The 15886-nt window shown below is 38.3% G+C and overlaps 1 protein-coding gene across 1 annotated transcript; it reads left to right on the top strand.

Annotated features, from left to right (window-relative positions):
- Positions 1–1674: 1674 nt before the first annotated feature.
- On the top strand, positions 1675–15314 carry LOC103770041 (glycine dehydrogenase (decarboxylating), mitochondrial-like; the record flags this gene model as incomplete). Its single annotated transcript, XM_008937292.1, has 9 exons — positions 1675–1687; positions 2600–2735; positions 7021–7185; positions 8981–9058; positions 9746–9893; positions 10150–10346; positions 12869–12965; positions 13977–14082; positions 15148–15314. Coding segments are annotated over exons 2-9 (1023 nt in total), but the record flags the coding sequence as incomplete, so codon positions are not given.
- Between the last annotated feature and the right edge of the window lie 572 nt (positions 15315–15886).

Here is a 15886-nt window from a genome sequence, read left to right as displayed (position 1 = left end):
CCCAGGGCAGGCTCAGCAGACCTGCTTAGGGCTTTGCCTTGTTGGAATATGAACCCCACAGAGACCCAGTCCCACCAGCTGTCCACATGGGGAAAAGGCTTCTTATCTCCAGACCGAGGTTCTCATGTTGCACTTTGTGCTACTACCTCTCATCCCCCAGCCACGCAGTGCTGTGAAGAGCCTGGATGTGTCTTCTTCATCCCTGCCTGTCAGTGCTGAGGATACTGTTAAGAATGGTTTTGTTCTGTTGCTCCTGGCCTTTGGACCCCAACATATGTGTTAATAACCTTTACACTTGTCTACATCAGTTTTGCTTAAATTCAGAACCATATTAGTGTAAAGCAAGCAGAGAATTGATGAAAATTAAATCATCATATATCTACATGGACTTATGTTTGGCTTAGGTATGCCAGGCTCTACAGACAAATCAGGGACTATTGACTTCCATTATTCAGGCTTTCAGTTCCTTATGGGCTGTCTTTCTAAACATGTGCTGTGAAGAACTACTTCAAGGCAGTATAAGGCAGAGGGAAAGGAATGTTCATCAAATGTCTCTTCAAAGAGATGTGCCAGATGTGAGAGATGTGCATTTGAGCTGTACTGCTGCCACTGCCTTTGCAGTGACCAAAGGAGCAGGGCAAGGCAAGTGAAGCAGGAGTGGAGGGAGTGCACCCTCCAGCACTTCATTAAAACTAGTAGTGTAACTGTCTTCACAGGTAGCTCATAAAAATGTACTAGTTAAAAACATACTCAATGTTAGGATCTATCAGTGCAGCTCTTTTAAGTGAGATGTGGTTCTACTCTTAAGCTTAGTTGCTATCTAAGCTGCTCACAGTCCCACTAAGCTTTTTGCTTTATGCCTTGAATCAGTTTGAAAACTCATTTACTTCAGAGAGCTCTACTACAAGTTCAATATCTTCATGTAGTAGTAGTTAGCTGTATTTGCTGAGAAATGACTTTTCTAGAAGAAATGTCTGGTCAGGCAATGCTATCTGGCACACAGTACATTATTTGTGGTATGTTTACTGCAGAAATCTCACTCAATGCATTTTTCTGTGTGATGCTGGGCTAGTAAGCAAGTTAAATGATGGCTAACCTCTGCCTTCAGCCGCATGTGGAGCTAAACAAGCAAATTTATTACCATCTTCAAAAAGTCATTGATGTTTGAATTCTGAAAAAATACAACCCTCCATCTCAAACAGCACCCAAAATGTCTTTTGTCGAACTTTTGAGCTGCAGGTGGTAGAGGAAGATCTCTACAGTGTTAAAACTCTCACTTAAAATAAACAAGTGTATCCATCTGGAATAGATGGTGTGGGAGGAGCATTGGGGAGTGAAGCTGCTCACTGCCATTATAAACTTTGCCCCTGAGTTCAAGCATAATAAACACGTGACTGTTGATTGTGAAGGAAAAAAAGGTTTACTGAAGAGCAGAAATTAATCTTTACAGATTAGATCTGATACTAACTCTGAGTAAAAGACAGAGAATAAATGAACTTTGAAGTGAGAACTGAAGATCAGTGTAAAAAAGTAACTTTGTGGAAGGTATGATGTGATTGTGGAAGAAAGTAATTGAAAATCAGAAGATATTTTTTAAAAATAATCTTTATACGTGGAGTGTAACACTTTGAGTAAAAGGAAGAAGAGATGTGAGTCTTGAAATTAGAACTCAAGTTACAAGATCCTTGTTTGTACATGCAGAATAAATTAATTCAAAACATAGAGAATTATTTGCCACCAGATTCCAGAGCATTAAGTGTTTTCACTTGACCTCTCTTGCTGGAGTAACTTAGAGAGAAAATGGGGCTTGAGACATCCAGGGCGCCAGCTGTTCTACTTCAGTGATTTGTAGCATTATATTCCAAAGTCTGCTTTTCAAGTTGCAGTGCAGAATGAACAGAACTTGGTGCATCTGCCCTTGTACAGCAGTTTCTGAACTCAGACTGGGAGGAAAAAGAAAAAAGATCTGTTCCCTTCACCTAGGACAGAAGGTGTCCAATTCAACCCAGAGCTGTTAAGCGGAGCAGGTCTATCTCTGTGTGTAATCCTAACACACCCTACTGACAATCTTTCTGTATCTTCAGGTACTGAGGTATTTTGTAGATCTTTCCCTTTGGCAGGTGTTGGGTAGCATTATTTATTCACTAGTAGGAACAGGTTGCCTGAATGTGATTTTTGCACAGCCTTCAAGAAGCTAAGAAGTAGATGGAAGCAAGACCAAAGACTAAACTATAGATGTGGGAGGGAGGGATTGCAAATACTTTCCATCCGAGCATTTCAAAAGCATTCTGTTGTAATCTTACCAAACTAGATTGGCACACTCATTTAAAAATTAGCGAGCTGTTTTTCTTACTATTGTTTCTCTTATTGGTTGAAATGCTGCATTTTCAAGAATTTTGGCAGAATTTAAACCTTCCCAAAATATTATCCCAGCTTATTATTTTATCTTTATTTTCCTTAGTTTGGAATTTATTCTGCTGCTAAGTATAAACTTCACTAATATTGCTTTTTTTTTAACTTGAGTAGAAGGCATTTCAGTTAAAAAACTGTGTTAGCATTATATAACAGTAGATTTCTGACATATTTTCTTTTTGATTAGGTGAAAATGAAATCCTTGAAACTCTATACAATATTGCAAGCAAGAATAAGATATGGAGGTCTTACATAGGCATGGGTTATTACAATTGCTCAGTGCCGCAGCCCATTGCACGGAATTTGCTGGAGAATGCAGGATGGTAATGTACTTTTTTTTTTTTATATGCATGTATATAAATATATATTTGATATATTATAATATTAATTTTAGGAATAGGCATAGGCAAATATACACCAAACCTATTGGTTTGCTTCAGGTTTCCATGTATTTGATACTGATTTGCGTCTTCCGGTGTAAAAATTGTGTTGTTCATGCAGAAGCTAGAGAGGAAAAGGAATGCTTTTGACTTTAGAAGATGCTTTTTCTGTCAAATGTTTCACTGATTTTTGTGACTTCTATTTATTATGAACTAAAGCAAGAGTATTTGCTTTCTTCAAGGAAGTATACAGACTTAACTCCTAAACTGAAGTAATTATTTCCTAACTTCTGCCTAAATTTCAACTGACTCCCTCCTCCACTGGTGTGTGCCGTTTTGGGTGGAGGTAGTTGCGCTATGCAATACTCTAATTATGGTATTCTTATGAGGAAGTAAGAAGCCTTGAGAATTGGTATTTCTTTTTTGATTTTTTTTTTCTAACCAGAGATCTTCAAGAATTTGAGTGTGCATCCATAAAGTATGGTCTTTTCTGAGCAGATAATTCACTGATGCCTGAAAACAAGTAGACAACAATATATGAGAATTCATTTATGAAGAGGCTGAGAATATTGTACTTTATTCTCATTACCCAGCTAATGTTGCAGGTTTTTGGGAGAAGCAAAAGAGTAGCCTGTCTGACAGAACTGAATTTGGAAGTAATTGGTTTGGATTTGGTTGGGTTTTGTTTTGTTTTTTCACTTATGTAAAACAGAAAATATTTTAATGCATTGATTTATATCGTATTAACAACATTGATCTAAATAATAATGGGACTTTGTATCTTGATTGACTTTTCCTAACAAAGGCAATAAAGCCTGATTATGAATACTCATCTAGCATTGACAGCAAGGACTAGAAGTTAGAAATTATTCAACTGAAACCCTGTATTTTTCATTTGAAACTTTTGAACTGAGGATAAAGTTACGCTGTTCGAACTCAAGGAATTTATGCAGTACCTCTATACAAAGTTTTATTTGGCTTTATCCCCACCCACGTTTTGCAACATGTGCAATCTAGATGTTCCAGTATGGTGCTGCAAAACAATTGATCAGTTTCTAGGGCAAAAATAAGAATAGTTAAAAACTGGACCAAAATGAACTGTATATTTTTAAATCTTAAAAAAATTATATAATGTTAATGAGACAACTAGGAGAGTTTGTTCAGAAATCTATTCATAGAGTGTCCAGAAGTCAAACTAGATGGCTAAAAGCTAAGCTAAAAGATCTAAAAGATGGCTAAAGTATAGGCTAAAATGTTCACTGGGGAGAAAATGTATGTGTGTGTGCATGTGTGCAAAAGCAACTATGCAGATTTCATGAAAGCTGTTTTAAGAAATCAAACCTCTCCTTACATTCGCTGAGCGTGTAACACTTCCCACGCCAATGCACTTCCCATTTTAGCTCCCAGGGAAATGCTGCAAGTGCAGGTTTATTTTTTTCTGATCAGTTCTACCTCTCAAGTCACTTGTAGCTTCTCATTGTTTGGCCTTCATCAGAGCAAAGCTTGCATTGGTATACAAGGTAAGTTTATGAAAGAATGTACATTGAAGTCTATGAACACGAAAGTGAAGGACTAAATTTCATGTACTCATGACTGAACTTCAGTCTTAGTTTTCAGCTGTTGTCAGATACATGAATTGTCTTTCTTCTGTGGTTCATATGTTTTTGACGTAAAGAAATAGACTCTATAACTGGAAAGTTATAAAGTAGGTATGTTTATTGCGCGGGGGATGGCTCCACCACAAATGTGCATACCCGAGGAGGCAAGCCCTCCCACATTTATACAGTGAAACAATACATATTCATGGGACGCCTATACATATTCATTACCTAACCCCGCCTACTCCTGCTTCATATGTTAATTAGCTTATCAGTCCTTTGTGCTTGCGCAGATCTTCCCAGAAATTGTGGGCAGGGGTCTTCCTTCCGTGGGCGGTGGTCTTTGAGAGGAAGGCTGTATGACTTCCTTACAGTGTATTTTTTCACCCTTCCCCAGGAACGCGATGATTTTGCAACCTTGTAATGTCTTTATCAGTCTGAGCTAATTCGTGTCCTTGTTTACCATCTATTTCTCTTCAGCAAGGGGATTTATCGATGTTTTTGTGTCGGGTGCCATCCTGTTTTCTAATTCTTGTTCTTTATGGTTGCCTTCTAGATGAGGTTGGAGTGCCCTTTTCATGGTTGAGTGTTCTTCTCAGGGTTGCTTTTAGTTAGATAAGGTTAGAATGTCCCTTCTGTCTGTAAATAAGTCCTTGCTAGCAAGAGAAAGCAAACTTTTCCATGTGTTAGCTGTTTCTTTTCCTCTTAAGCTATATGATACTATATTCTACACTCTAAAATTCTTAATCTGTATAATTAATCATTATTTTCTATCTATTACAGTTCTTACCCCATATCATTTTGGTTTTAAATTCTATTAGTAGTCTCTCCTCACTTTAAGTTCATTTCATCTTATGAATTGTTAGATCTTAAGACGAATACTCTGTACAGCTGGAAATCAAAATCAATTCTAGCTTTGCCATTTCATGAGATTAGTCTTGCAGACATCTAAAGATGCAAGAACATAATTTGTAACAAGATAAAAGTATTATGTTGATAATGAATACATTAACCTCCCAGAGATTCAGTCAAAATACAGCAAAAGTCACTAAGGAAGATATGTGATGAACTCTTTGCTAGAATCTTCTATATATTAAGAAATAAATTAGCCTTAGTCTTAGATCTCTACTGACTGTACACCTACAAATACTAATGAAGAACTAGTTCATTGAATATTGCTTGATAGTGGAATTTTTTGTATCTTTGCATGGAAGCAAGATCTAACTTTAGTATAAAGAAGTCCTAATTGTTAATCTTGCAGTTAATGTATAGTCTGTTTGTTTTGTGGCTAAATCTAGAACAAACATGACTCCCAAGTACAAAATCTCCTGCTCTTCCATAAGCCACGTGTTTTAATTAGTGGCTTAGTTTTTGGCTGAAAGCCTGCTTCTTAAATACTTTCTTACCTTCAGTATTTGGAAAAATAATAAATATTTATGTTATTTGGTATATAGCAATTGCTTTCTGTCACTGTACTTGAGTAGTGTGAGACGTTTGAGCAAATGTATCATTTAAATAGGCAGTAAATAAGCTAGCATCATGTATTACACTTTGATTTCACTTATTGTCCTTACTGGCTCTTTCATTTTCTTCTTCAGGACATTTGTCCTACCTTCTCTCTTGCATTACGATTTTATCGGTCCTCTCATTTTGCTCTATATCACAAGTTCTGCACCTTGCTCTTCACAAATCAATGTTGCTTACCTTCTATTGACTTTATATGACTTGACCTTCCATATAGTTCAGTCTCTCTTTAAAGATTATACCTTCACCCATAAACATCTTTGAAAAATCTGGTGATTACTACCTCCCTTTCAGGAAACAAACTGTCGATTTCTTCCACTACTAGAAAACAAGGGCCACGCATGTTCCCAGTTACCACTTGTTTCTGTCCACTACTCTGAATTCAAACAGGGAGAAAGTCTGTCCTGAACCACTGTGTAATCCACTATCCAAATTTCCAGTAGTGAGAGGGGAGTCTGATCACTGTTCTTGGCTTTCATCCCTGGACCCATGCTGCTTTGTTTTTCTGGACTGTTACAATGGGTTGTTTTCTTCAGACTGTTGCCTTTTCTAAGGAATTGCTTATCTTTCCTCTACTGTTTTGGACTCCGAATGACAACTCACATCAGTGAAATTGCATATTTCTGAGCTGGATCTTGTGAAATGCCTTATGTCTTTCCTCCTGTAAGAGTGGGGCAGACTTGGCAAGTGAAGGGCTTCAGAAACAGTATTGAAGGGCAATGGAAGTAACTAGATATGACTGTACTAAGCATTCTCATTTGGATATTGTGACTTGACTCAATTTTTCCACACTCAGTACCTACTTTCCCGTCTCTTCTCCAAGATGCAGTCACGCCTCTGTTTTAAAAGTAATTTCTCTTTTCAAAATGGAGTAATAGAATTCTTCTCCTGTAAAAAGCCAAGTCAATACCAGAAGAAATATTCTCAGGCTTCTAGGGCAGTAGTAAATTACAGCCTTCTAAAAATAACCGTTATGTAACAAACGTTCATGTTAGTGAATTATGCTTTACAATTTATTTTCTTATGACATAGTTCTGTTATATATTGACATAATTCTATTACACATTTACTTACCTAGACCCAAATTCATGATTGTTTTCTTACAGGGTTACCCAGTATACTCCTTACCAACCTGAGGTCTCCCAGGGCAGGCTGGAGAGCCTGCTAAATTACCAGACTATGGTGTGTGATGTCACAGGAATGGATGTGGCCAATGCATCTTTGCTGGATGAGGGGACAGCTGCTGCAGAAGCCATGCAATTATGTCACAGGTACTATGTTTAAACATAGGCTTAAGTCAGACATCTAAAGCCTTTAGAAGCTGAAGGACCTAGAGACCAGGGGAAAGTCTAGAGCAAGGAGGACTTACCTTTGCTGGAGGAGAGTCAGATTAGTGAATGCTTGAGCGAACTGGACATAGACATGTCCATGGGCCCTGAGATGGTGCACCCATGAATGCTGAGAGAGCCACTTGGTGTCATTACAAGGCCACTCTTGATTATCTCTGTACAGTTGTGGTGATTGGAAGAGGTGCCTTAGGACTGCAGGAGAACAAACATTGCTCTTATCTTCAGGAAGGGCAGCAATGAAGATGCAAACAACTACCAGCAAGTTAGCCTTACCTCAGTCCCTTGAAGATGGAGTAACTGCTAGTATTGGAAACCATTTCCAGGCATTTGAAAGACAAGAAGGAGATCAGGAGTGACCAGCATGGACTCATACAGGGAAGTTATGTTTGACCAGCCCCATAACTTTCTACAAGTAAATGGCTGGTTTGGTGGATGAGTGGAGAGCAGTGGATATTGTCTACCTTGATGATCTCCCCTACGTACTCACAGAGAAGCTAAAGTAGTTTGGTCAGGATGAGGTGAGGGTGCGATGAATTGAAACTGGCCAAATGGCTGGGCCAAGAGGGTGGTGTTAATGATGTACCCCAGAGGAAACACTGGGTCCAGTTAATGATCTGGGTGATGGGGCAGAGTGTATTCTCGGCAAGCTGGCAGATGATCCAAAACTAGAAGGAGCAGCTGTTACACCAGGGAGTTGTGCTGACACCCAGAGGGACCTTGGCAGGCTGGAGAAATGGGCTGACAGGAACCTCATGAAGCCTGAGAGGAAGTGAGAGGAAAGTCCTGGGGCTGAACAACCCCAGGCATATGAGGTACTTGATGGGGGCAGGCAGGCTGGAGAGCAGCTTTGCAGAAAAGGCCTTTGGAGTCCTGTGGAACACTCAAGTTGAACATAAGTACTCTGTCCAGTTCTGGGCTACCAGCACAAGAGACACTTGGATCTACTGGAGAGACTCTAGTTGCCCGGCCTCTGGTACCAGCCCAGCTGCTGACAAACACAGACAGGACCGAAGATGTGAATTGTTTTTTTTTCCAGTACTGGTTAAAAAGAGCTTTACAAACGGGTGAAGTTCATCAGTCCCAAGTTGCTAAAAGCAAAACTGTTACTGATATATCCAAATTTCCTTTCAGGGATTTGTATTGTTGGGGCTTTTGAAAGGGATCTGCAAATCAGATTAAATCTGAGAGGAGATTGAAGATCACTGTAGAATTGTGTATCAGGAAGGAGATTGCACAGCAGAGAGTATATTCTAACTAGTCAGTTGTTGAAAGCGTCAGTCTGACATAAACCCATGTTTACTGGAGAAGACCAGGCAATTGTGTTAGTCTCCATTTTACTACTTTGATAGCTCATGTTTGGTTATCCAGGGCAACACTGAAAATCGGTAATAGAGACTGCAGCTGCATTCCCCTAAAATAGTATGTGTGTGTTTTTATTCCTGCAGTTTCTTAAGTTGGCTTCTTGTTCTTTTTCATAGTCTGTTTTCATTTTTGTCATGTATGATTCTCATTTGAGTTCCTGAAATTAACTTTCTTATTTTAAATGGCCTAGAATCTTCATTCAGTCTTACACCTAACTTAATTATGATGACCAAAATTTACAACTGCCTTTTAACTTAGAAAAACTCACATTTAGAAAACCAAGTAATTTCATTTCCATGGAAAACAGTATATTCTTGATCTATAACCATTCTTCTTTTCCTTTTCTTTTGAACAGGCACAACAAAAGAAGGAAGTTCTATGTAGATGCCCGATGCCACCCTCAAACTATAGCAGTGGTCCAAACAAGAGCAAAGTAATGTTCTTCACTGTATTTTTTCACTCACATGTAATCTTTTCCATCTATGCCTCTTCACCATATACCTAACATTTTTTGGAATATAAAATTATGCTTCCTTTGCAAAATAGAAACAGAAATCTTTTAGAAACTTTTGGTGTTGCTTCTACTTTTCCATTCACATACAACTGCAAAGTAATTAAATATGTTTAAAAAGAGAATAAACATCTGATAAAAAGAAAGTGTTTCATTTCCTCCGTAAGTTGTTTGCACGACTATATACATTTGGTTATTGAATACAGTCTGGTCATTTTTTTTAACTAGGAAATGAGTTACCATTTTTACTATAATTACTGCTCTTCTAATGAAAACTACATCCATTTTAAGTTCACAGTCTAAAGTAACCATATTCTACAAATATGACTTGATTCTCAAACATGTTAAAACAGCAAAATGTGGGTATCAAGTAGCTTATGCATCCTCTGCACTGCTTTGCTCCATATTTATGATGGTGATGATGTCAAATTCAACTATTCTTCAGTACTGTATACCATGATGTTAAACTTTCAATGTTTAGTGCTGCAAAGCAGGTTCAACTCTCTATGTTAAAGCAATAAGTCATATACAATGCCATGAAAGCGTATTGTCACTCCAAGGTGGGAACTGGTTTGAATATATCGTCTTTTCCATGTTTTTCATTTCCAGTTATACGGGTGTTATTACTGAGCTCAAACTACCCCATGAGATGGATTTCAGTGGAAAGGATGTCAGTGGAGTATTATTTCAGTATCCAGACACTGAAGGGAAGGTGGAAGATTTCTCTGAACTTGTTGAAAGAGCTCATCAGAATGGGGTAAAGTAAATCTTACAGGTCTCACAAATCTCAGTCTGATGCATCAAACAACCCTAGTCATAGAAATTAAGTGCTACCTGAGCTACCGTCTAAAGTTCTGCTCCCGAGCTCCATGCAGCTGATAACCATTACAACCCTTGCACCTCTGCTCTGTACGGAAATGTCTGAAGCTTTATGTCTTGGTCAAAGTTATTCCCTATGTGAACACTGTTCCTTCAGAAAAGAGGCTGACTGCTTTGTGCATTTTTGTTCTCAGACTCTTGCCTGCTGCGCTACTGACCTTCTGGCTCTCTGTATTCTGAAGCCTCCTGGAGAGTTTGGGGTAGATGTTGCGCTGGGTAGCTCCCAGAGGTTTGGTGTGCCGCTGTGCTACGGGGGACCCCATGCAGCATTCTTTGCTGTCAAGGAAAATCTAGTGAGAATGATGCCAGGCAGAATGGTGGGTGTTACAAGGTAAGGGCTCCTTTTGCCATTAGTGTCTTCAGGGAAAATTGAAATGCAACACATTATGACCATCTCGTGCAGCCTTTATGAATAACAGATGACTATGGTATTATATGGGACACCTTTCTTCCTGAAAACTGAGAGAGTAACAATTGCCTTCAATTTTTAGAAAGCAAGCTTTAAGAATTGCATTTGTGTAGAAGGGAGCTGTGAACTGTCTCCTGTGCTTGCTGCAGTGTGGGATGAAGAGATAACCAGTACAGCAGAGAGGATTAATTGTGAATGTATGAGGCTTTGCGAGCTAACATATTCTGCTTATTATGGACTGTTACGCCTGTTTCTGTAACACGCAGTCAATAAAAAGATAAATGAGAAGAAGAAGAAAGTTCAATGAATCTCTGAAATAATCAAGAAGGAATTGAATATAGTTCAAATTTTAGTCAACCCTAAACAAAGTAGACTAATAGTGTGCAAAAAGTTACCTTTTGTTATTGGTGATGTCCTTTGAAATTTGACAAGATGTCTAACTGGGAATAGTAGAAATACAATGTAATTGTCACTGGAAAAAGTGGCTATCTTTGGCACAGAAGCTGTTCAGAAGTACTTCAGTAACAAAAATAACTAATGACATTTACAGTTGTCAATAAGCTTATAAGTATCTCATTTGTATAATAATATTCCTTCAAATATGTTTTTAATCATCTTGCTTATTCTGAGGGTATCCTTAGGCTTTACTCATAGTTCTGAAATATGATCCCCAACTCAGATTTTGACCAGAAGTCTAGTACAATCTTTGGCAAAAGAAGGGTAATTCTGTTTATCAAGATTATGCTGCTGCTGCTCTGTAACTACACCTAGTTTAATATTTTTAATCTATTTTGATCTTTCTGCATCCCAAAAAAGTTGGAAAAGAAAATGGTAAAATGGAAAAAGCTACAGTACTTTCTCAATGCAGCTCTCTGATAGGGATTTTAAACAGTTTTTGCCCACAGACTCACAGAATGATTGAGGTTGGGGGAAATCTCTGGAGGTCATCAGTCCAATCTACCAGCTGAAGCAGAGTGACCTTGTGTCAGTAGCCCAGGAGTGTGTCTAGATGTCCCTTGAAGATTTCCAAAGAAGGAGACTCCACAGTTCTCTGGGCAACCTGTGCTAGTGCTTAGTCACCCTCACAGTGAAGAAGAGTTCCCTTATGTTCAGGAGGAACCTCCTGTTTCAGTCAGTGCCCGTTGCCTCTCTTTCTGTCGTTGGGCACTGATGGCAAAAGCCTGGCTCTGTCCTTTTTGCACCCTCCCTTCAGATAGTTATATATTGATGAGGTTCTGCCTGAGCCTTCTCTTCCCTAGCTGAACCATCCCAGCTCTCTCAGCCTCTCTTCATATGAGAGGTTCTCCAGTCCCGTCAATGTTTTAGTGCCCCTTCACTGGACTCTCTTCAGTACCTCCCTATCTCTCTTGTACTTGAGAGCCCACAGGACTAAACATAGTACTCCAGGTGTTGCCGCACCAGTGCTGAGGAGAGGGCAAGGATCTCTTCCCTTTCCTTTTTGACAAAGGTTTGCCTAATGCAGCCCAGGGTACCAGTTACCTTCTTTACTGCATCGGCACATTGCTGGCTTATGTTCAACTTAGTGTCCCCAGGAGTCCCAGGGTCTTTTCTGCCAAGCTGCTTTCCAGCTTGGTGGCCCCAGCATGTACTGCTTCATGGGGTTCTCTGCTGGGTGCAGCACTTCACACTTCACTGGTTGAACTTCATGAGGTTCCTGTCAGCCCATTTCAGCAGGCTGTCCAAGTCCCTCTGGATGGACTGATGGTAAAAGCATTATAGTCAAAATAACCAAACAACTGCTGAAGTAAAAATAATTTAAATATTATATAACTGGTGCACATGTACTTGCAGCAAGTAGTCTATTTAAACTCCTACATATATATATATATTTATATGTTCAGATATATGTGTACATAGGTTGTCCATTTTTGTGGCTGTTCTGAAACTTTTCATAGTTTTAAAGGATATTAGATTGGCTCATAGCTCTCCTCTTTTAACATGTTAGGAACCCTACAAAAGGACTTCTTAAAGGCTGGATTGGCCAGAGCTCCTTCAGTTAGCTGTAGAAGCTTGTTGGACCATTATTTTTATACATAAACTCAAAACACTCTTATTTGACATCACTAGAAAAGATGCTGCCTTTGGTTTTCAGATTCAAGTTCAGGATTACTCTTCGGTCAAAACAGTTGCAATAACCTGTGGTATTTTAAAGCAAATACTAAGTTTTGGTGTAGAATGCTTGGAAAACAAATCATGTGCTCTACCTAACCGAACATCTTTGCTAGCCATTATGTAAGCAGAAATCTATACACTTTAGTCTCATGCACCGTTTGATACCACAGTTGCCCAGAGTTAGCTTTATTCTCTCTGACACCTGTCTTTTAGGGTAGATACTTAGTTTCAGGTTAGCATGCATAGAGCCCAATGTCTTAAGTTACTGTAGTTTTAAAGTAACAGAAGCAACATTTTTGCTTGTGACTCAGAGATGCAAATGGAAAGGAAGTGTACCGTCTTGCTTTGCAAACACGAGAGCAGCATATCAGGAGGGATAAAGCTACCAGCAACATCTGCACAGCACAGGTAAGTGGTCATGCTTTATCTTCAGCAGTAGAAAGGAAGAGGTTAAACCGTAAGATTATAGTCCTAACATCACAATAATTTGTGTTGCCTTTGCTTTTGAGAGTTCTTACTAGGAAAGTGAAGAACATTTTAAAATTCTGGTGCTTGTGCATTTGTTTTGAGTGCTTTAAAAAAATGGAACCCTTTAATAAAACTTTTGGCTCTGAATTCATGCAGTGTCATGAGTTCATCTGTTTCTTAAGGTGAACACCACTGAGTAATGCTGTGCTTGTTGTGAATGAGACAGATTTCTTAATAAAATGGAAGGGACCTCTGGTGATAAGAAATTGCCTGCTCAAGTCAAAAATAAAAATTAAATTCTGAAGCTGCTTGTTCAAATTGTTACAGCTTATATTTTTGTGTGTGATTTGACATAAAAATATTACTTTGCCAAAGAGCTATCTTTACAGGAAAATATCATGATTAAGTAACTATCCAAAATAGTTGTCTTCAGCATGCCTCCACAGACCTTCAGCCAGACCAGTTCATAATTTTTTCTGCTTCTATCAATACTTCACTCATCCTCTTTTCATGGTGCCAGTCTTGAGTATTAATTGTTAATATTACAAGAAGCTTAATTACTTATTATTCACGAGATACTCCGTAAATGTTCTGTACCAATCCTAAACAATTAGTTTCCTATGAGACTAGCTTTACTTGAGAGTCTTCAAATGTCTTTGTTGCAGTAGTTGAATTTAAGTTCATGATACTTGCTGATGCAGTTACATTTCAAAGGGTATTGAATTAATAATCAGGGCTTACAGCTTCATAAAAGTACTTTGCCTTTCCCACTTTGTATTTTGTAGGCAACACACAGTTAAATATAACATCAGCTGAGGGTATGTGGCTGTCTCTGGGTGCTAAAGAAACTTTCCATTAAACTATCACAAAGTAATCTTCTGTAATAACAATAATGATAATAAAATGATGATAATTGTAATAATAATGTCCTAAACTGTATTTGGATTCTAGGCTCTTCTGGCTAACATGGCAGCCATGTTTGGTGTATACCACGGGTCTGATGGATTAAGGCATATTGCAAGGCGGGTACACAATGCTACTCTGATCTTGGCTGAAGGTCAGTATTTAATGCTTGCAGAAACGGTTCTTAAATTCTTGTACCTTCTTAAATAATACATCTTAGATGAAATTATGGGGCTTTTTATGCTGACTGATGTGTATTCTCTCAATTCTGGAGAGAACATTACAAAAGAAAATCCCTAGCTGATGTTTTTGTGTACTTCTGATAATGACATGCAAGAATTGGATATCTGTTTGATATGAGCTTGCAAGTATTGCTTCTATTTTCCTGGGAAACTAACAGAAGTTTACACAGTGAGTCTCTAGATTGTGAAATTAAAATCCTGTTTTCCAGCTGCAAAGCTCTGTACTTACTGGACCATCCTGGTTTACACACAGAATTCTGAACATAGTATTAGTAACACAGCAAAATTAAGTAATAAATGAAATTAAAGAAATAGAAATATTTTAGTTAAGTTGGGTGGAACATCATAGCTGCTGCAAACACTGAAATCCCAAATCTTAACAGCTGACAGAAAGCACAGAATCAATAGCAGAAAATAATGACTGTAGGTTAACTGTGTGGTCTGGTAGGTTTCTCCACTGCCATGACTATCAGTGCTGTTAGAAGGAGGTATGCAGAACTGGGATGCTGGAAATTGAAGAATGATTGCTACAATTATCCATACTTCATTTGCCAGCTTAGCTGGAAGAGTTTTTGATGCTGTGAAAAGTACTAAGACTCTACACTTTGTTGTGGCAAGCTCCGTGGTGGTTAATATCCATTTAAATAATAAAATTTTTATTTCCAGTCTTGTATTTTGTCCTTGTTGCATTCGTATACCAATTCTGCTACTGTATAGATTACAATTCTGATGTATCAGAGGGTTCTTCTGTAGACTCAGTCTCCATTGTTACTTAGGTCTGAATCTGATTTAGATGCATGTCATGCACAGTGACATTTCATTAAAAGGGTCGTGCTTTTGCTGCTCTGAAAAGGAGAATATTCTGCTTTATTATATAAAAGCATTTCCTTAGGAGACTGCTAGTGTTGTTATGCAAGTAATGTGTAAGCGAGCAATACAGTGTGCAGCTAATAGAATTAACTTACTATTTTTTATAGGTCTCAGGCGAGCTGGTCATAAACTACATCATGATCTGTTCTTTGATACCTTGACAATCACGTGTGGATGCTCAGTCAAAGAAGTTTTGGACAGGGCAGCTCTTCGAAAGATAAATTTTCGGATTTATAGTGATGGCAGGGTAAGCAACTCCCTAAACCTTTCAGCGGTTTTGTAGCATGACTTTTTCTGCATTAGGTTTCTAGTCATTACATGTGCTAAACAGAACAAAATTACTTAAGACTTTTTGCAATTTGCTCAGGTATATCAGTCAACTATAAAGATAAAATAAAGAATGAAGTTATGTACTGAACTTAGAGAAATAACTGTATTTTCATTTTATGCATATTTAAAAAGGCCATCTAATTGTTTCATGTTAAATGTGCCACTAAGGGGTAGAGTGGATAGACTAAAACTTAATGATGAAATGCAAGGGGACATCCAGAATTCAGGTCCTGTGACAGCATTTAAAGACAGATTGAAATCTGAAGCACATTTTAGTAGGCCCTGGGGACTTTTGGGAAAGCTTAATATATTATATAAAATGAGGTGGAGGGAGAGGGAATTCTGCAAAATGGGCAATTTTCCTATAGGATGGAAAGCACTTAGAAACATTAGAAGTGAGGTCACAAGTCTTGAACCTCGTCATCCATCTAGCTTGGATGGCTTAGCAGAGGAAAGATAAGGATTCAAAAATTCTGTGTAAATAAATTCATGTATTGTTGTGGTTTGAGGCTTGGA

Source organism: Merops nubicus, unplaced genomic scaffold (assembly GCF_000691845.1).
Source record: "Merops nubicus isolate BGI_N331 unplaced genomic scaffold, ASM69184v1 scaffold15180, whole genome shotgun sequence".
In the NCBI taxonomy this organism is placed as follows: Eukaryota; Metazoa; Chordata; class Aves; order Coraciiformes; family Meropidae; genus Merops; species Merops nubicus.
This window is presented reverse-complemented; position numbering and strand designations above follow the sequence as displayed.